Source organism: Cebus imitator, unplaced genomic scaffold (genome assembly GCF_001604975.1).
Source record: "Cebus imitator isolate Cc_AM_T3 unplaced genomic scaffold, Cebus_imitator-1.0 Scaffold2, whole genome shotgun sequence".
Classification (NCBI taxonomy): domain Eukaryota; kingdom Metazoa; phylum Chordata; class Mammalia; order Primates; family Cebidae; genus Cebus; species Cebus imitator.
Window position 1 is genome coordinate 16686277 of NW_016107317.1, and position 21590 is coordinate 16707866.

General features: G+C 35.5%; 1 protein-coding gene across 4 annotated transcripts in view; it reads right to left on the bottom strand.

Annotated features, from left to right (window-relative positions):
* Nucleotides 1-21590, bottom strand: part of LRRK2 (leucine rich repeat kinase 2) — a 156939-nt gene that overhangs the window by 105910 nt on the left and 29439 nt on the right. For all 4 annotated transcript variants that reach the window (XM_017530421.2, XM_037739062.1, XM_037739065.1 and 1 more), the window contains 5 exons: nucleotides 17905-18034; nucleotides 15520-15644; nucleotides 10654-10766; nucleotides 817-961; nucleotides 546-685 (listed from right to left, as the gene is read on the bottom strand). In XM_017530421.2, coding sequence (XP_017385910.1) covers nucleotides 546-685; nucleotides 817-961; nucleotides 10654-10766; nucleotides 15520-15644; nucleotides 17905-18034 — 653 coding nt within the window. The remainder of the gene's footprint in view (nucleotides 1-545; nucleotides 686-816; nucleotides 962-10653; nucleotides 10767-15519; nucleotides 15645-17904; nucleotides 18035-21590) is intronic.

Below are 21590 nucleotides of genomic sequence, written 5' to 3' on the forward strand. Positions count from 1 at the left end.
AAAAAAAAAAAAAAAAAAAAAAGCAGAATTTATTTTTTAATCTCCCCTGAACTAACTCCAGGCCAATATCTTGAATTCCTTATAAAGATAGTTATTACATATCATGTTTTAAATTTTGCTTGATGAAAAATGTTAAAAACATTTTTCCCTGCTTGAAAAAAAATCAACAAGCAAAATCACTAGAAGTAAGCAACCTACAGTAAAACCAGAGAGTCACAAACTTTGAAATATTTATAAATTCTATTTATCTAAAATCTAAGCAAATAAATCCAGCTAGCTGGGATTTCTTAGCACATTCTCTGAACTTTTACGGGAAAGATAAAGGGTGAATAATCATGCTGATTTTAGAGATTTAATAATGAAACACTGGATCTTTAGAAATTAAATCCAACTTTCTTTGTCTTGTACAATTTAAGTACTACAAAATGATAAATGGTTTTCCTTTAACTAGAATACTCCTTTCATGCAAAGTGAGAATTATACAAGCTGCTCCAAAAGTGAAATTTGCACAAGTTTCCAAGTTCTTTTCAAGATAACGCACATACTTTAGTCTGTACTTCGGCAACATCCTTAAATCGTTGTAAGCTGGAAACCAGAATTTTTGCTAGCAGATGTCCAGTTCCTAGGCATAAGTTCTTCTTTGTAATCAAGCATCCTATAAGACTTAAACCCAGACATTGAATTTCTAGAATTAAAAAGAAGAAAAAAGAATTGTTTTAAGTCTCAAAACTGAAGAAAAATACTTAAAGACATCTACTCACCAGCTAATGGCTCACAAAAAATCTATTCTAAATCCTGAGTTCAAACTATACTGACCTTGGTCATCTGGATACATCTGCAGTGTGTGAAGCACCGAATCCATAGCACCTTCCAGGGATAACATCTCTAATGCATCAGGAAAATGTGCAATAGAAGAAACTACTTTAAGTCCACATTTCTGAATCCCAGGATTTCCAATGAACTAAAATCAAAAGATTACCTGCTGTTAAAAATGAGATCTTAATGCTTACCTTATTTAGACCAGTTATAAATTGACAAAATATAAAGTAATTCAAATACAAATTAGTATCCTTGATTTTTTTCTATAATACTAATTATTTATATTCATTATGAAGAATAAGAGCTAGCATTTTAACAATTATTGAGAACTTGTTCTGTGCCAGGCATTCTGATAAATACTTTATAGGCATTTTTTTCATGATCTCATGAAATCCATACTGATATCATTCTCATTAGAAGATGAGTTTATTGAGGGTTAGAATGGTTGAGATATTTCCGAATGTCCACACAAACTATAAATTGCAGAGGTAAAACCAAACCAAATATGTTTGACCCCAAAGTCCACATACTTGACCGATAAAATGCAATGCTGCCTCTCAACATAGAAAATATTGAGAATTACTCTTTACTGCAAGTGGTTTGCATGCCTTATTTCATCTATCTCCTCAAAAGCTTCATGTAACAGGTTTGCCAAACTTTAAAGATGCAGAAATAAGAGCTCAAGTCACAGAGCTAATAAGTATTGGGCCTAGGACTTGAATATAAATGTATCCACCTTAAAAGCCCAGGATCTTAATTATGACATCATCCAACCTCTTTAATCTGAATTTCCTCCAGAAGATTTGACATTACGAAGGTATTTTAATAGAAGTCACTTCTTTGTCCAAGCCATAGTACTCATCAACGAAGAAAAAACTGCAACATACATCTAACCCTTTTTTTTTTTTTGAGACAGAGTCCCATTCTGTCACCCAGACTGGAGTACAGTGGCATAATCTCTGCTCACTGTAACCTCCGCCTGCCAGGTTCAAGCAATTCTGCTGCCTCAGTCTCCTGAGTAGCTGGGATTACAGGCAAGCACCACCATGCCCGGCAAATTTTTGTATTTTTAGTAGAGACAGGGTTTTGCCATGTTGGTCAGGCTGGTCTCAAACTCCTGACCTCAAGATCCACTTGCTTTGGCCTCCCAAAGTGCTGGGACTACAGGCATGAGCCACTGCACCCAGCTGCATCTAACTCTCATTCTGATCATCTCTGCCTTTTCACTCACAAGCAATATACTCCAAACATCTACCTTAATGTGATGCTCAACTCATAGCTTTTCTTTCAAAAATTATAATGCCATCCTTCTCTAGATGATATTTTGCAGAAACTAGTTTCACGATACCTCTGCTCCAAAGATGTGATGGCCTCCACCACAGATAATCCATAGAGCTGAAATAGCTTCAAGTCAGACATCTTTGACCAAATTCTTCTGCCTTCCAAGCTTCCTCATGTCTCTCCTCTCAGTGAACAGATTTCTATACCTTTCTCACTCTAGTCCCCTAATACTTCTCAATTATCTTTATTCTGTATCTTTTTCATAGAGGCTGAGGAGAAGCATCAGTTTCTCACACTGTGTTTTTCTACCTCACACTTTTAATTGCTCAGCTTGGACATCACTTCATGTATTACTTTAATAAGACATTGTCCCCCTTGACATTTTTTTTTCCTGTCAATATTTCCATCTTACCAACACCCTGAGTAGTAAAAGCACATCAGCTTGGGGACCAATTAAATTTGGGTTTAAATTCTGTGAATCTGAAAACTGTTAAATAAATCTAAGAACCATTAATGAATGAAGTAAAAATTACTCAGTTAGACAATTACTACTCAGAAGTGGTAAGTAAAAGGTGCTATTTTTATTCAAGAACTATAAAGAAATTCAAAGTTGTACAAAGTGAAATGGGAAGGATGGTTTCATGTGTGTCTCAGCTTCCTCATTTCTAAAACAATTCTAATAATGCAGGGTTGTTTGTTATAAGGACGAAATGAAATATCTCTGTCTACAGAATAAACCTTGAGATAGTAATGATCACAGGTCAGGCCTTGAGCTAAGCACTGTCCTCAGAGATGAAAATCTCAAGAGTTAATGTGAGATATTCCCTTCATCGGCCCTCTCTTTCATCAAGCTACCACTTTTCTTCTATTTCTAAATAAAAGAGGTAGACTTATTAGTAGAAAAGTCTACTCCCACTACCTCCACATTCGCTCTACCCTTTAATTTCACATAATCAGACTTCTTTTCTAAGCACTCTGAATTAAAACCATTCAAAGAAAAAAGTCCAGCAACAACTTAATTGGTGCTTTTCATCCCTTAATTTCCATGACATTGTATTCCCCTAATTATTCTCAATCTTTAAAACCATTCCTTTACCCACGTCTTTTACAATCTCTTCTTTCACCTCCACATCTTGTCCAAAGTTCTTTTTTTTTCCTCTACTCATGGGTGGGAATTTATACACTAATATGACTTCAAGTCATAATAACAATAGCAACGACCACAATAACAATACCAAAATCTGTGTAGTAGATTTTGGTATTGCTATTGAATGTCTTGCTCTGTACCAGACATTCTTTTAAGTACTTCATATGTATTCACCTACTTAATCCTCCCAAAACCTTTATGATGTAGCACACTCCTGTCCTGAAGTACGGATGAAAAAAATCATGACACAGAGACCTGTGAGCACACAAGACAAAGCACAAGTTTAAGCTTTCTCAAGTTCTAAGCCCAGATTTCTTTTTGCTTGATGCCAGTATTTTAAACTCAGAATTTCAACGCCAAAAGTTTAGTATCTTCTACCAAAAAAAAGTCAGAATGTCATTCTGAACTTTCTGCTTGATTAATGTACCAGCATGCCTGTTTGGCAGGCAAGGCCTGCTTCACAGGTGTGTATTTGTACAATCATACACGGCTTCATGCTCAGAGAGCACTTGCTTCAACGCCCTGTTGTCACTCTTGTAAAATTCTTAACGCTTGTCAAACAAGGAGTGCACCCTTTCCATTTTATACTAGACACTGAAAATTATGGATCCACTTCTACTCCCAAGCTCAAAGTGCATCATAGGTTTATTTTTATGCTAAAATTGTATCAAATTGATATTTACAAAGTACCTGTCTTTGTCCTTAATATCTCTACATCTAACAAGTTTCTACTTAGTTACTGGTCCTTTTACCTGGAACTCCCCTAGGTTCTAACCAGTTCAGTCCAGGTCAGTGATAACTAATGACCTGCAACAGATAATCTCTGATTTGTCTATGCAGAAAGAGAATTCAGAGTATCACATGATAACATGTGATGGTGAACTAATAAACTGATAATTTTTAAATATGCGCATTTGATTTTTAATAGCTAAGTAAATGTTTAAAAATTAACATGTATATATACACATATGTATTATATAGGGATAAACACCATGATATTTACAAGCCTACAATAGAATTTCCTTCACTTATCTAACGTTCCATCTTGAAACAGTAATTTATTGCATTGGTGCTCAAATAGGGATTAAAATCAATTTACTAGTGTCTACTTAAGGGGTATTTTTCAAGTGAAACTCTGGAGATGCCAACAGAAAAATGGCAGCACCCTACCACCTGTGCTTTCCTACTCTCCAAGGTTTTTTTTCAGAGCATCCATAAACACTGAAATGGTGAGGCTAGCCAGCTCAATGGAAAGACATCTAGCTGGCCTCTTTCCTAGCCACAAGCTAAGTAGATTTGCCAAAGAAAAGAAAACAGACTCACATTCCCAGATAATTTGTGTTTTGTTTTCTCCCTTTATCCTTTTTCTCTTATAAATCTCGTCTTTGATTTTGATAAATAAGATAAATGTGTGGAATGCTGTCCCTTGTCTATGAGTAAATGGCATACTGATAAATATTGGTCTCTGGATTAGTCTTTGAAAAATTGAAAGATTAAGACAAAGCACATCCAGCATCATATGACAAACAGCCCCAAAGAAGAGAGCTAAAATAATGAAAGAGAAAAATATAGATATTTAGGCTGTACACGGTAGTTCACACTTGTAACCTCAGCACTTTGGGAGGTCAAAACAGGATTGCTTGAGTCAAGGAGTTTGAGACCAGCCTGGGCAACATAGTGAGACCCTGTCTCTATTTCTGTATTAAAAATAATAAGAAGAATATCCAGTTCTGCTTCCAAACTCAAAATGCACCGTAGGCTTATTTTCATTTTAAAATTATATCAAATTGATATTTATAAAGCATCTACCTTTGTTCTTAATATCTTTACCATATATATGTAAATATATATGTGTGTGTGTATGTTTATATGTATATGAAGATCCAATTCAACAAAACTTTCCTGGAAAAAAAAATTGAATGTATGCTAGAATGAGGATATCATATCCCAGGACTAACTAACATTGACATATACCCTAATAAAGTGGCTGGATTTCAAGAGAAAAATGCTTTCGGCAGCCAGGCAAAAATATCAAAGCACTTAAAAGTAAGAAACAAATGAAGCTGGCCTAAGACTTCTCCATTAAGACATTCGGTACTAGAACACAGTGAAATGCCTACCAATACCTCAAGGGGGGAAAAAAAAACAACAAAAAACAGTATTTTACAAACAACAAAACTTTTTTTTTAAGAGTCTAAACATAAAAGCAAAAACAATAAGAACAAAATATAAACAATAAAATACTCAGGTAATTAAACTTTTTAAAGAAATTTAGACAACCAAAAGATGAACAGAAAAACAGTGACAGAAGGACTTGAGATGAAGACTGATTTCAAATAACTGCAGGAATAAGATAAACACAAACTTAGGAAGTATAGTTGCAAAGCTGAATATAAATATTATCTACCCTATCAATGTGGAGTTAATTTACTTAACAAAAGTAGGTGGGAAAACAGGAGATAGTGAAAGTGTAAATGCTCTGATTTCCTCATCTTTTATAGCCAGGGGACAAAAGATACTTTCAAATGTAATAGTAACAACATTAACATTTATTGAGTGCGTTCTATGTGCCAAGGGTTGTACTGATACTTTTGCATGAATTATTTTATAAAATCTTCAACAACTCTAAGTAAAAAATCAGTTATTATCTCCATTTTATACATAATAAAACCAATACATTAAGTACTTGTCCAGGGTGCATAGTCTGTAAGTAGTACAGTCAGATTGAAATTCAGATATCCTAACTCCAGAAACCACAAACTATTAGAAAATTTTATATAGCTAAAGCTATTTTTTTAAAAAAAAGCAAACATATAATTTGCTATAATTGGGTGATCAAAGAGAGGGAGAGGACATAAAGAGTTGGAAATATACTAATTTCATCCAAAAGTGTATATAATGTGTCAACATACAGGAAGGAAAAAATGAATACCTGGGGAATACATTCATACACATAGAAAATTGAAGATATTTCCATAGCAGCACATTAAGAATCTCACCTCATTGTTTTTTAATATTGACATAGGATGATATAATTTGGAAACTGTATAATTTATCTGATTAGTCTCTATTGATGGGTATCGTATGTCAGGAAAGATTACATTAAGCAGCAATAACAATCTCAAAATTTTATAGGCTGAAAAAATACTAAGTTCCATTATTGCTCATGCTACATATGTGTTACAGGTCAGGAGGGGACTCTGCTTGTTGCAGTCTCTCAGGGACCTCTACTGATGGAGCAATTACTGTCTCAAACACTGCAGGGCGTCATACCTGAGAGAGTATTCTGTAAGATGACTCACCAGCTATTTCCTCCATTTACAACTCCCTGACCAAAACTAGTCACGTTTCAACCTAACTACTAAATACCCTGCCAGAATCACCAGAAGGTGGAGAACTAAAAATATTTGGCAAACGGCATGAACGATTACCATGTAAGCATTTAGTTTGTTGCCACATTTTTAATTACGAATCATGCCACAGTGAATATTCATGTCTAATAATCTTTTTGTACATGAGCAAGTATATCTACATTAAAAATTCTTAGAATAGAATTGCTGATCCGAAAATACGTGCATTTTAGTTTTGATAGATATTACCAAATTTCCCTCCAACAAGGTGCTTCACTATAATTTGATAATAACAATTATAGTTGAAACATTTAATATGTATATACACCAATTTCATTACAGATTTTAAATCTCATCCATCTGTAATTTGTTTTGGCAAAAGGAGTAAGATAAATATTCAGCTTCCTTTGCTTTCCCCAAATGGCTGCAGAATTAGTTATTCCAACACAAGTAATTGAGTAACCCATTTTCCTCCCAGTGGTTGAGGAATATCATAACATTGCACATTTTTATTTGAGTCTATTTCCTGAGCCACCATCATGTGGCACTGATCTGTCTCCTCTGGTGCCAGTATCACACCGCTATAATTATCAAAATTGTATACATTTGATTATCTTTTGGAGTTAGGCCATATGAATTAACACTCTTTTAAAAAATTCTCCTGATTACTCACACATATTAATTTTTTCATGCAAATTTTACACTAGCTTACTTGGTTCCAGAAAATACTATTGTTATTTTTAATAAGGGTTCATAAACATACATCAATTTTCATTGAAAAAACTTTAGTCTTTTTTATCAAAAAAGATGTATCTTTTCATATATTCAACTCTTCTGCCCCTAAGCTTCATAGGTTTCTGTAAATTCATCCTGTAAACCTTTAAATTTTACTTATATGCAATTCTTTTTCTTGTTGTTATTGTTGTTGCTTTTACAGATGAGCTCTTCTTTTGACTACATATTATTTAAAACTGAAATAAGTGTATTCAATATTAAAGCTGAGTATATTTCCCTTCAAGGTTTTTGTGAAGCTCACAAGTTCCTTGATTGGTGTCCATTTCATCAGAAGATTGGTTTTACTTTACTGGATTTCCTGACTGAAGAGAACAGGAGTGTCACCGCACATAAAACACAGATGAAGCCAAAATGTGCAGAGACTATTTTCTGCTTTGCTCTGTGGAAGCAAAACTGGACAAATAGATCTCTCTGGAACAGGTGACAAAGACTTCATCGTGGAAAAGCTAAAAGGATCAGGCATAAATGGAACATCACTGCTCCAGATAGGAATTTTAACATCAGCTTGAATTTTATTGCACTTTCATGTATCTAAACATGACTTCGCTTTCATAAATACACTTCTTAGTCTCTGCTTTATAAATCAGAGTTGAATCTCAAGTTCTACCTTATTTGGAACTCTGCTCTCCAAGTTTAGATGTTTTAAAATGCAATTCACTTTATTGTGTCTGCAATTTTGGGCCTAAACCTCTAATGCTTTGTGATTGTTATTCAGAGTAAGACATGGAATCACAGAATTCTGGAGCTACAGTAATCACTCTCATGTTTTAGAGCCATTTTCCTCAGCCATGGTGAAGGATTAGGGGAATTACACCGGAGAGGTTTTTGAAATAAAATATTGTCACTTATGTTTCCCCATGACCTTAACTCCCCACCCGTAATGGTAATTAGTGCTTAGTGAGAAGCTGGGCATCATTACTGAAGTACTGGCATGGGGGGAAAAAGCAGTGCTCAACCGTTTCTTCTCAGATGGAGCAAAGTGATTTTCTCCACATGACAGCACTTACCTGCTCTCTTGGCTCCAGACTCCTGACGTTACATGTCACTTAGGCTTCTCTAATAACTTTAGAGAAGGTTAGCGAACTGGAACCAGTTGTCTATACGGCTTTACTGGTGGCTCTTCCACTTTTGACCAACACTAACGATGAATAAAATTAATTGTTCTCGCCTCTATGTACTTAGACTATGTTCACAATACCAGCATCCCTCCTTAGTGCTCCTGTAGAACAACTGGTTTTATGCACAGTTGTTATTCCTTTCACAATGAGGTAGGATAGGTATTAAAAGGAAGTAACCATGTCCTTGGGATGCAGCAACTGTCGCAATCTTACCGTCAACACAGTAAGTTTCAGCTTTCACACTGTAGTCCAGCTCATTCAAGCAAAGCTATCTCCAGCAGAAAATTGCCCCTGTAGGGATCATGCACATTTTGATTTTACCTGTCCTTAGATTGACCCTTTGCTCATTACAATAGTAAAATACACGCCCCTGGGTGGAGATTTCAGATAGGAATGAGACATGTGATGTCTGAACAAGCATGTACAGCTACTGCACATGTGCACGCAGAGGATCACCCAGAATACGCTTACTAGTAATACCTTTTTCTACCCCGCTTATGAAAAATCATGTACGACTTCCAGAAAGGGAGTCTTCCTAGTGCCAGTCTTTGCTGTCTCATCCTTATTAACAAGCCTGCCCTGAATTCTCTCTGTCAGGGTATATTGCCTCTTTCTCACTTAACTTGCAAAATATTCTTTTTCTTTTGCAATAAATTACTTGATGCTGCATGTCCTTTGCTGCACGTCTCTTGTTTAAAGAAAAGAACAGAGGCTCCAAAATAGCCATCAACAACCAGATTATGAGATTCAGGAGAGGAGTACAAAGCATATGTATTTACCTTCTTAATGCCTAACCCCTTCTTTCAATATACTTATTTTCAGCAAATATTTCTCAAGTTAAATTTAACCCATTATAACATATATTCTTGCTATACTTGAGGATTGTATTAAAGTTTGAGTATAAATGACTCAAATATATTACAGGCAGTGAGTGACATTATAAAGTTCAATTTAAATTGATTTTTTAAGGGATGTCTCTCTGGAGGACACTTTAATTAATTTATGACATTTATAACAGTATATCAAATCACAAGGAATCATTTCCATTAATTACCTTAAATATTCTCCTCCTTTTATAAAAAAACGTTCACACTAATCATTATGTTTTTATTCTTTTAATAAAGAACCAATTCATCTTATGCTAAATTTCCAAAACTTCTTAATTCCACCAATACTTTTGGCATTACACAATTTAAATGTAATTTCCCTCTTTTCCCTTTTTCATACTTAGTATAATTTACTGATACTTTAATTATAATGTAGGAACACAGATATGTAAATGCTAAAAAATGGAAACAATCTATACCAAATCATTCCAGAGGTTATCTCTCAGGAGATGTGAATGAAAATGTGGCCAGGTGTGGTGGCTCACGCTTGTAATCCCAGCACTTTGAGGGGCCAAACTGGGGGATCACCTGAGGTTGGGAGTTCTAGACCAGCCTGACTAACATGGTGAAACCCCATCTCTATTAAAAAACAAAAATTAGCTGGGCATGGTGATGCATGTCTGTAATCCCAGCTGCTCCAGAGGCCGATGCAGAAGAACTGCTTGAACCAGGAGACGGAGGTTGCAGTAAGCAAAGATCACATCACTGCACTCTCCAAAGCCTAAGTCTCAGAGAGGGACGAGTGGTGGAGAGGGGAAGAAAAAAACAGGAAAGGAAAGGAAGAAAAGAAAAGAAAAAGAAAAGGAGTACAGGGAATCAAAGAAGGATTTACTGTTATCCCTGATATGTCCTCATGGTCTAAACCATACGCCGTGAGACCAGAAAAGAAAGACAAGTACCTGGAGAGGACAGACAGAGAAAACAGCAGCCACAGTATCTGGCATGGCTCATGAGGTCTAGCTGCATATCTGGCTCTTTGGTTCTCTTTCTGGTTGAGCAAACTAGAGTGGATTTAAGTTACTGGCAAGCAAAAGAATCTTGCCTATATCTGTAATTGATAATACACTTGGCTGGAATTGACTTAGTAAGTATCTTTTCACTTCCCACATCCCTATTTTCCTCTTATGTCTCTAACCACATGACTTCATCCTGCCATAGTAAATGGAGGACAGAAAATTTAGGCTGAAAAGGCACCCCCAGTTCTTCAAATTTAATATTTTAGTTTACAGTAGACCGAAAACTTATATTCAACATACCCTGTTCAAAGCTGCTAGGACCAGTTTGTGAATATCATTCTTGAAACATTGTTTTTTCACCATATTTAGCTTATGATGAGCGTCTGTATCCTCCCTGGATTCTTCTGTCATGCCTAAATGCAAAGAAAAATAAACAAAGATTCTTACAAACATTTGAGTTGAACAGATTGTTACTTTTTAGAAATTGTCACAATTAATCTCACAATATATGTGTTGTACTTTTTTCTAGTACATGTTTTCTTATCAAATAAATAACCAGAAATTTTAAGGAATCTACAAAAATCATTCATCATTGAATATAAAATAAATACAATGTGTATGGATGCTTAATGAATTTGAAGCAGCAAACAATTATAATGGTGAAGAAATTTTCTGTAGCAAACAATCACTTTTTTGTGTGAGTAGGCTGTGCTTTAAGATGCTGGAGGATTTTTATGCAACAATGGACAAGTTGAGAAAAGCTCAAAGTTTGGACTAAAAAATAAAAAGGTCAGATATGAAATGTAGGCAAAAGAGAGCTGCTGGAATAATCATGGAAAAAAATAAGATTTGAGTTTCAGTATTAAGGTTGTAGAGAACATGTCATTTTTTAGAAGGCTATACAAGGCATTGTTATTTAATGAAAATATACTCCTTATTAAGCTACATTGTAGCTGAACTATGCTAAAATAAAAACACAAGTCAAAAATGTGGTATTATAACATATAAGTAAAATTATTATGAATGAATATTTTCCAAATCTAAGACTATACAAATAACTATTAATAAATAATCATTTATAATCTTCCACTTTAATAATCTGCATTAATACAAAGTATAAGCTGGCTACAACTAGCTTTTCATTTATTTAAGAAGAATCTGAGTTCCAATTACATGCCAAGGATTTTGCTAAATGCTGGGAATACTATGGTAAAGAAGGAAGCCTTGATTCCCACCTGACTGCAACTTTCAGTCCTTATTTTAAAATGCATTCAGAGAGCTTCTGACATTCACTGCAGCAGTGTGGTCTGGGGCAAGTCCCTTAAACTCTGTGTATCATTTCCAGTGACTAAGACCACACTAACTTCTAAGGCTGCCTATTACGCCTTAAGAAGATGTGACCACTAAAACTAGGCCTGTCTGAGTAGTAAAAACATCATGTTATATGTAATGAGTCTTATTAAATATCACCCTTAAATTAAGACCAAATGAACATTCCTATAAATTTCACCTCCAGTCTTTGTTCTATCACGTAAGTTCCTACTATTCAAATGGATATAATTTCCTTTCTACATAATAATCTTTCAGGTTTTGTGGACTGTAAACTTTTTTGAGAGCAGTATCCATAACCTCATCATCTCCCCAGATCTTAAGGATTCTAGACATAGTGCTTTAAATACAACAGTTGTTCAAGACAAGTTTGTTGCACAAATATTTTTAAATGCCTACTCTGGAGTCAGCCTCCATAAGCTGAAAATCTGGTGCTGTTATATCAGGTCTGACCTTAAAATCTGTATAATTCTATGCCTCACTCATCTGTACATAACAAGAAAAAAAAAAGCAATATCTGCCTCATGGGAGAATTAAAAGAGTGAATATACTTAAACCACTTCAAAAATGCCTAATACTTTTTAAGTCCTCCATATTGTTTGGCATTATTACTGCTACTGGTTATAAAGAGTAAATTTTAACAGAGTTTCATATCTCCTTGAGTCATCTCTCCTTCAAACAAAACAATCTCAGTTCCTCTTCCTGCTCTTTTTGATGTGCTTTTATATCCCTAATCACTCTCCTCTATACACTTCCCAATTTGCCTATACCCCTTCTTAAATCATTTCACATTATTTCCTCTAAAACTAACAGTAAATCAAACAACAAGTCAAATGATACTTTATTAAAGTAACTGGGTCTTTATTACTATTTTCTTAAAGCAACCAGCTCTAGTACTGTACATTTCTCTTCCACTTTATAACAACTTGTTATAAAGTTGTCATCTGTATGACATCAAATATAACAAGTTGTTATAAAGTGGAAGAGAAAATGTACAGTACTAGAGCTGGTTGCTTTAAGAAAATAGTAACAACTTGTTATAAAGTGGAAGAGAAAATGTACAGTTATAAACAAGTTAACCACTTGTATAAACAAGTTAACAACTTGTTATAAAGTGGAAGAGAAAATGTACAGTACTAGAAGGAAAGAAACTTAAGTTACATACACTAGATGAAATATACAATCCTTAATTGGACACTAAATTATTCACATTGGCCATATGTACATCTTTGTCACTACAATAACTGAACATAATCTAGTTAATAAATGAATACTTATACATCTAGATATCTTATAAGAATCTCAACATGTTCAAACCAGAATGATATTCAACCTCAAAACTACTGGAGTATTGCTACTATAGTTACTTGTTGATACCCAGAATGATATAGTACTGCACGGCATGGTACATTATGGTAGGGTACAGTACAGTATGGTTTAATATGGTATATAGTACAGTAGCATAGAGTAAATGGTTAAGGCTTTACCTATTAGAAGAAGGTACTTACATACTGATCTGTTCATAAAATGTGTTTCTTAGTATGTATTTTTTTACATAAAGTATAGTCCTAGAGTGATTATTTTCAAGGGCACCCATAGCACATCTGATTGATTGTTGACTAACAATTTTGCTTCAGGGTCAATTTCAGAACAATAAAAGAAAAGAAATACTGTATTCAAAATTTGCTTTTGAACTAAAAGAATATTATTTTATTAACTAACGGATAAGGTTTTGAAGTGTCCTTTGGTTATCTTTAAAACTCAAAATCTCCCGCAAAAGAGTAAGGCTGTCAACTTTAATGATAATCAAAGACATTTTTATTGTTTTTAATTATAATCTACAAATAATATTCAACAAAATATACAATAATATTTTAAGCAAAATTACATCTGTTAAATTATGTTTCAAAACTAAGCTGAAACTATGAATAGGGCATCATGATTCCAATTTTAAAATACTGATTGAATAGCCACCAGAGGACTGGGAAAAAATGACTGAAGAAAGCTCTGTCCTTGAAAAAACTTCCATTAGAGTAATACTCTTATACAGAGAAACATGAAATATCTATATAACTACAGAAAATGATAGGTTTAGGAGGATTTCATTTTAAAAGAACAAAGCAAAAATGACTTCAAAAGATTGGGCACTTTACAGAACAAAGTATCATTCCTCATATTTAGGGATCATGATATTACATCAAACAGAGCTCCGAACCCTCTGTGAAATTTGCCCTCTCATCTGTTTCCATTGCAGGGCCCCTTCAGAGTGTCTCATTTGAGTACCGCTGACCTCCAACTCCCAACCCAATCTGCTTGTATCTAGTCTCTCTCCCTGTCTATCATCCTCTTCACCACAATGATATTGTCTTTAGTGGCAAATCTAGGTGTGACACTATAATGTGAAAACACTTTTAATAAACTTGGATTGACATCCATTTTCAAAGGGCAGAGATTTTTCAACACTGCATTCAAGGCCCTTTTCTTTGGGCCTCAGCCTGTCCTCCCACACTCATCCCCAAGCGCTCATCTCCTTATCCTCTATGCCTCACTCACCCCCGGCCATGTGCACTTTCTTTTGCTTGAAATGTCCTCCTTAGCCTTTCTACCAGGCCAGCTCTATTCACCTTTCCACGTCAAATATCACAATCTCTGTCCTACTACTTTGAAGAAATCATTTGTGCCTCTAACAATGGTCTCAAAGCCTTTTATACATGTATCTATCATGGCCCCCTCACACTGCCTGTTAATTAACTATTTACATGTCCATCTACTTCTAAGCTCCTACAATAGTAACATTGTGCTTTTTTTCTAATTCATCTTTCAAAGCTTAACAGCATCACAGTGTTTAGAACATAAGAAGAATTTAATAAATGTGTTGAATGAATAGAGACATAGGTGTTTTAAAGGGGCTTTGGAGAACAAATAAGATGATAGATGTAAGAGTTAAAGGTGGGTGGAAGGTGGAAGCCATTGAGGTGAATGAGTACAAGCCACATGGTTATATTGGAAAAAGATTAATTCAATCACAAAGTAAAAAAAAAAGAATGGAAATTAAGCAAAAGAACAGGTATGAAATTTAGCTAATAGTGTAATTCAAACAAGAGAAAAAATGCTTGAACTCAGGTCATGGCAACAAAAAAAGTTATCAGAGATGAACACCCTCCTTAGAAAATGTGGCACATATACACCATGGAATACAATGCAGCCATAAAAAAGGATGAGTTCATGTCCTTTGCAGGGACATGGATGAAGCTGGAAACCATATTCTCAGCAAACTGACACAGGAACAAAAAACCAAACACCACAAGTTCTCACTCATAAGTGGGTGTTAAACAATGAGAACATATGGACACAGGGAGGGGAACATCACACACAGGGGCCTGTCAGGGGGTGGGGGGATAGCAGGGCATGGGGGGATTGGAGAGGGATAGCATTAGGAGAAATACTTAATGTAGATGATGGGGGGCTGGATGCAGCAATCCACCATGGCACATGTATATACCTATGTAACAAACCTGCACATTCTGCACATGTACCCCAGAACTTAAAGTATAATTAAAAAAAATAAAAATAAATAAAAGCTCTGTATTTTACACTGTAGTTATTTTTGTATAAATAAATTACTGAATTTCATATTGTTTTCTTATAAAAATTAATCTAAGTGACTCTTCTGCATCATCATGTAACCTCTATTTTTGTTTTCGGTTTAACAGAAAGATTTGCATTTAGTCAACAGAAAATAGTCTTTTAATATTTGCATAGAAAGTTGTTATTTCATGCAGAGTCAAGAATCCATTTAAATTGTTACCTCTCCCCATAATCAACTATGTAACTTACCTGGCACTATAAAATGTAAAATAGCTCGAAGCGCCTCCAGCTGCACTGGTAATGATGTCTCATGACTTTTCATAACTGTTATTATTTTGGGGACCACTGCTGCAATTGTATCCAGGGAAACATTGCTGGGGATATAAAATTGGCATGTTTACTGAAAGACCAATCTGATTCAATGGTATAAAAACCAAACTGAAATATGTGTAGGACAGAACCAATATATTTTATCAGGAAAGGCTATATGACAATGCATTGAAATCAGTCATATAAGCATAGATAATTCTAATTGTCTAAATTTTGAACTCATAAAATAGAATTCATAGTAACCTGGGAATTATTTAGTTTAATAAAACTTACAACATCCTTCTGACCTAGGATGGAATAATGGCAACAATCCCAGCAGGCAGGTGTTATTATCCGCATTTTCTGGATGAAGAACTTAGGCAGACAGAAGTTAAATATTCAGGTCTTATCACTAGAAAGTGACAAAGACAAGGCTGGGACCCAACTTGTCTGGTTCTAAGACAAGGCCTCTTTACATCACAGTAACCTTCCATATTAACATTGCTAGACTTCTTACATGGTATTTTTAGTTTGTTTTACAGTCTTGGTTTCTCTGAGGTATTTAAGCTATTCTTTCTTTTACACATGAGCAAGTGTCACTTGACTAGACTGCAGTAGGTGCCATGCACTTTAATACAGGCAATCCTTGATTTGCTTGCTAACTGAAACTTGTGCATATCAGAGCCATGTTCTCACTTGGCATGGCTCTGTGGATGCTAAGATATATTCCTTCTTTTCCACCTTAAAGTCCCAATTTAAACACATCCCTCCATTGGAGCCTCCCCTTCTTGAGTAACCCCAGCTGGGTCCACTTTACTCTTACCATTGTGTCTTTCACTGCCACTGCATTCTCAGACTATATTATAATAACCTATTTACATATCAGTCCCTCAACTAACATGAGTTCGGTAGTGGCAGACAAATTATCAGGGCCAATGTGGAAAACCCATGACTACAACTGTACACATTTTACTTATAAGAAAGCAGCCAGAAACATTAAATGGCTTGCCCAGAATCTACAAAAACCTAAACCTAGAGTTTATTCCACTGTGTTTTTGCCTCATCTGTAAAGGTTTGCACACTTCCGATACCATTAAAATCAATATTTAAGATAAACTTTTCATCTGTGTTCAAACACAACATTTAAATAAGAGAAATAAAGCTTACAGAGATATATAAACATAAACAGATTATCTAGACTGATGTTAAAAACAGCGTAACCCTATTTCTTACAAGTCTGCAGTTATGCTACATTTTATGCTACATTATATGCACTTCATTTATTCACATTTAATAATAGTATAACAACAATAGATATAACCTGTTGAGTGCTTAAAATACAGCAGGAATTATCCTAATCCTTTCATAAAAATTAATTTATTTGATCCTTACAGTCTAAGCTTACAACTTTCAAGGTTGTCATTACCATTCCTCTTTACCAATGAGGAATGTGAAGTTTTAGAGATGAAACAGTTGGCTCAAATTAGTGGCAAAGCCAGGAACATAATTAGTTTTTACTGCAACTTCTGGGCCAATTATATTTTTTTACACATGAGAGTTTCCTATATGGCCTCTTTTTGTTTCAAATTTACTCAGACAAGGCCAAATTTACATCACATTATTTGGCTTAAAATGCATAAAGGCACTGAGCCTATTCTACAGCAGGAACCTTCTGCATATTATTCATTTTTAGTCTTTTAAACAGGTTTTTTTTTTTTTTTAAGCCACAAGTTCTGCCCCCTCCTACCACCCCTTAACCCCCCTCATCCCACCCTGCCCCACCACCATCCACACATAGATAAAAGGAGCTGGTCTCTGTGGTGCCATTAACCAGCAGCTATATAATCTTATCTCTGCACTTGCACTAGATATAGTTAAAATTTTCCCTATCTAAGGACTGGGAGCAAAAAGAGAAGACAAAGTTAATTCAAATGAAGGAATAATAATAAACAACGCATTTGTTGTGGAAGAGCAACAATTAGAAGCCATATGCTGATTTTATCTTTTATAACCTTCACACACATAATAATCAGAAAACCTGCCGCACATTATCACTTTTCAAAACACAGCCAACACCAAGCATCAGGTACAAAAGCAAACCTTCAACAATCTTTCTACAAGATTTGTTTATACGATCTTGCCATTCCTTTCAGTGTTCAGATAAAGTAAGTCTATGATAATAGTGGCATCAGATTACATTGTAAAATGCTTCAATTTTCAACTGTCTTATGTTTTTCTTTTCATTATTAGAAATATGCTTAAAATATGGATATTCTACCTGGCTCGATATGATATATTCTGCACAAGTTAATGAATCTGTATTACCTTCCTTCAAAAAGATGATTTAGCATTTTACAGCCACTTTCAGCCACTTCAGGAGAATATATATGCTTCTGCATTGACTCCAAAACATTCAAGTATATTCCTTTCGACAACAGGATCTTTCTGAAATTAACTGAGAGATTTTTAAAATGTTACTCACAGAGATGAAAGCATATTTACATAATTTTACCATAATTTAGAATATTAATATAGTCCCAATTCACAGGAAAGCATACACATAATTTATAGTTCATTGACAGCTTAAAGATAATTCATGCATCTTTCTTTAAAACACACATTATTTCCAGCCGGGCGCGGTGGCTCAAGCCTGTAATCCCAGCACTTTGGGAGGCCGAGGCGGGTGGATCACGAGGTCAAGAGATCAAGACCATCCTGGTCAACATGGTGAAACCCCGTCTCTACTAAAAATACAAAAAAAAATTAGCTGGGCATGGTGGCGCGTGCCTGTAGTCCCAGCTGCTCAGGAGGCTGAGGCAGGAGAATTGCCTGAACCCAGGAGGCGGAGGTTGCGGTGAGCCGAGATCGCGCCATTGCACTCCAGCCTGGGTAACAAGAGCGAAAAAGATCGCGCCATTGCACTCCAGCCTGGGTAACAAGAGCGAAACTCCGTCTCAAAAAAAAAAAAACACACATTATTTCCAATTTTTTAGCATTTATTAACCATTTGTTGAGGTTTTGGTTTTAACATTTTTATTCATAGAGTAGATGGTTTTAATGTAAACAGCATGTCTCTGTCCATTTCGAAAGGAGTGTTTTTGCAGGAAAAAAAAATATATTTAAACAATGATCTCCAAAATAAGAATGAAAGTTAAGTTTTATTTCAATACTTAAAACAAGTTCACAAATAACTGCACTTCTATAGAGGTAAGACTAGCCAGATATGCTAGACACCGGTGGCCTGGGAATAGGTTACAAGCATGTGGAGATATTGACCATTCACTCAGCTTTCTGGGAGTGTGAGGAACGAAGGGGCTGCAACAGGCTTGGTTGCTTTCTGCCTTCAGCTGCTTTGTCCATTTATCCCAGTGGATTTTATAAACATTATCATTTTTATATATGTTATCATAGTCAAAGGAATAGAAAGCATTTAATAGAACATAAGTAATTACAGTTATTTTCACAAAGTAATGCCAAAGCCTAGGAAACAGATAGCTACCCTTTACAACTGGTATTTCATCACTTGTGGAAAGTAACTATATTCCAGCAAAAATGATTAAGGAATAATTTTCTTTTTTTGTTGTTGTTGTTGTCGTTGTTTCTTTATGTGATAGCATCTCTCTCTGTTGTCAAGGCTGGAGTGAAGTAGCGTGATCATAGCTCACTGCAGCCTTAACCTCCTGGCCTCAAGTGATCCTCCTGTGTTAGCCTCCAAGTAGCAGGGAATACAAGTGTGGTACCATGCCTGGCTAATTTTTTAAAAATATTTTGTAGGGATCTTACTATGTTTCCCAGGCTGGTCTTGAACTCTTGAGCTCAAGCAATCCTCCTTCCTTGACCTCCCAAAGTGCTGGATTACATGCATGAGCCACCACAACTGGACAATTTTCCTCTTTGTAATAAACTTCCTTCACTAAGTATAAATTTATTGTCTTCAAGTTTCCACATAAATATCAATTGTCTTGAAGCCTCTATAAAAATAGTTCCAACATCATACACTAGAATTCAACACTTTGAAAGTGGCAGGAAAAGAAATGTAGAAAGTTTTAACTTAAGCACTGCTTTTAAAATGAGTAGTCTATTTCAAGAAGAAAAGATAGGACAAAACATGGAAATAAATAGAAATCACATACACATTCTAAAATACTGCCAGAACCTGAAAAACTCATACCTTTTAAATATATAACACACATTGAGACACAATAAAGAGTTGGTTACTTTGCTGGATCACAGCAGAAGTTGTAATAACCTTTCCCAAAATGGCTAGCTTCTAACCAACAAGACACTTTAAAAGACAAAAATGACATAGATCAGTGGTTCTCAAACTTTAGAGTGTATCAGAATCACCTGGAGAGCTTGTTAAAACATGGATTGCTAGGTCTTAACTCCAGGTTTTATGACTCAGAAGGTCTGTATGGGACCCTAGAATTTACATTGTTTATCAAGTTCCACAGCAAATGCTCCTGGTCCAGGGACCACACTTTAAGAACCACTGTCCTAGACAGCTACCCAATATGTGACTTGAAAACTGCAAGCAATAGACCTAGGAGAAGAAATTTCATCATATTGTCACTTTAGACTTTACAGAATAATTTACACATTAATGCATTTATCAGCTATCTACATAATACTCTTCATCTCATCCACTCCATTTTAGCAGGAAGCTATCTGCTTTAAGAGGCAAAAAACAATATGCAACTCCCTGCAGGTCTTACTCAATAGTCACCTTCTTTCCTGGCTGCCCATTCACAACTTCATCTCCTCTGACGTCTAACATAACATATTTTCCTTCCTTGCTTCATTTTTTATTCTTAACTGCCTCAAATATTACATATTTTAATTAGTCTTATTATCTTCCCCACTACAATCTAAACTCCATGAACCTAGGATTTCTACGTAACGAATGTATCCCAAGTGCCTACAGACACTAAACACTTGGGAGCTCAATAAACATTAATTAATTAATTGAATGGGGGAAATGGCACACAAGCTGTGTACAATGTTGGGACCTCCATGTCTCCAAGGACCAAGTTCTTCTGGCTGCCAATCTAGTCATGTTTCTAAAAAAGCCATGCCCCTAAAAGAGCCATGCCCAACTCTGCACACCTCAAGTATCTTTCAATGAGAAATTGCCCAAGAAAGTTGATGAATGAGCTGCTCAAGTTCCTCATATTTTAAGGCAGAATTCCAAAGACAATACAAAGGAATTCTGAAGATATTTTACCTGACAGGTGGTCAGGAACAACAAAGAAGTAAGGAACCAGAAAGAGCAGAGAACTGAACAGACATCAGGGTGGACTCTGAATGTAACCAGTCCTCAGAACCATAGTAAGAGGCAGTCCAAATTTCACAAAATTATGGTTGTTTGATTTGCATATCAAAGGAGATTTCCAGGTGGCTATGAATAATGTCACCAACACATACTAAAAGTCTATCTTCATTCTAAGGTGCCCAACAGAAGCCACGAAGTCCAGTCCTAATTTTCAGGAGTGAAATCCCTGTCCAGACCTCTTTAACCACACAGTAGAATATGAGAGATTTGAGAACAGTGATTCCCTCTCCTTCTCTGACTCATTATCCTCGAGAGCAGCCCCTGTCTGTCTGTCAGTCCCCTTGCCACTCCCAGCAATTTACTAAAGTGCCATTGGACAGGTGGGTCGAAAAAGGAGGAAGAGGAAGATGAAACAATTTTCCTCTTTATTTGACTTAAATAATAATATAAAGAAACATGCGTGAGGTGGTTTATTTATTCTTTTCCACCCTATCCAGGTTCTCTATTAAAAGCTGATGCTTACACTGGTCTCTCTCTGATTTTCAGTGTTTCTTTTTTCGCCCTCTAAAATATCCTGCAAAAGCTGCCAAGTCCTGATGCCTTTATTATGAGTTTTCACCTAAGGATTTCTGGCAGTATTCCTGTTTATGGAGGATGAAATTTGAGCAGCCTGAGCCATCATCTTAGAACTCATGTCTTTCTAAAGGTATATGAGCCATTTTTCTCTTCTTAATTATAC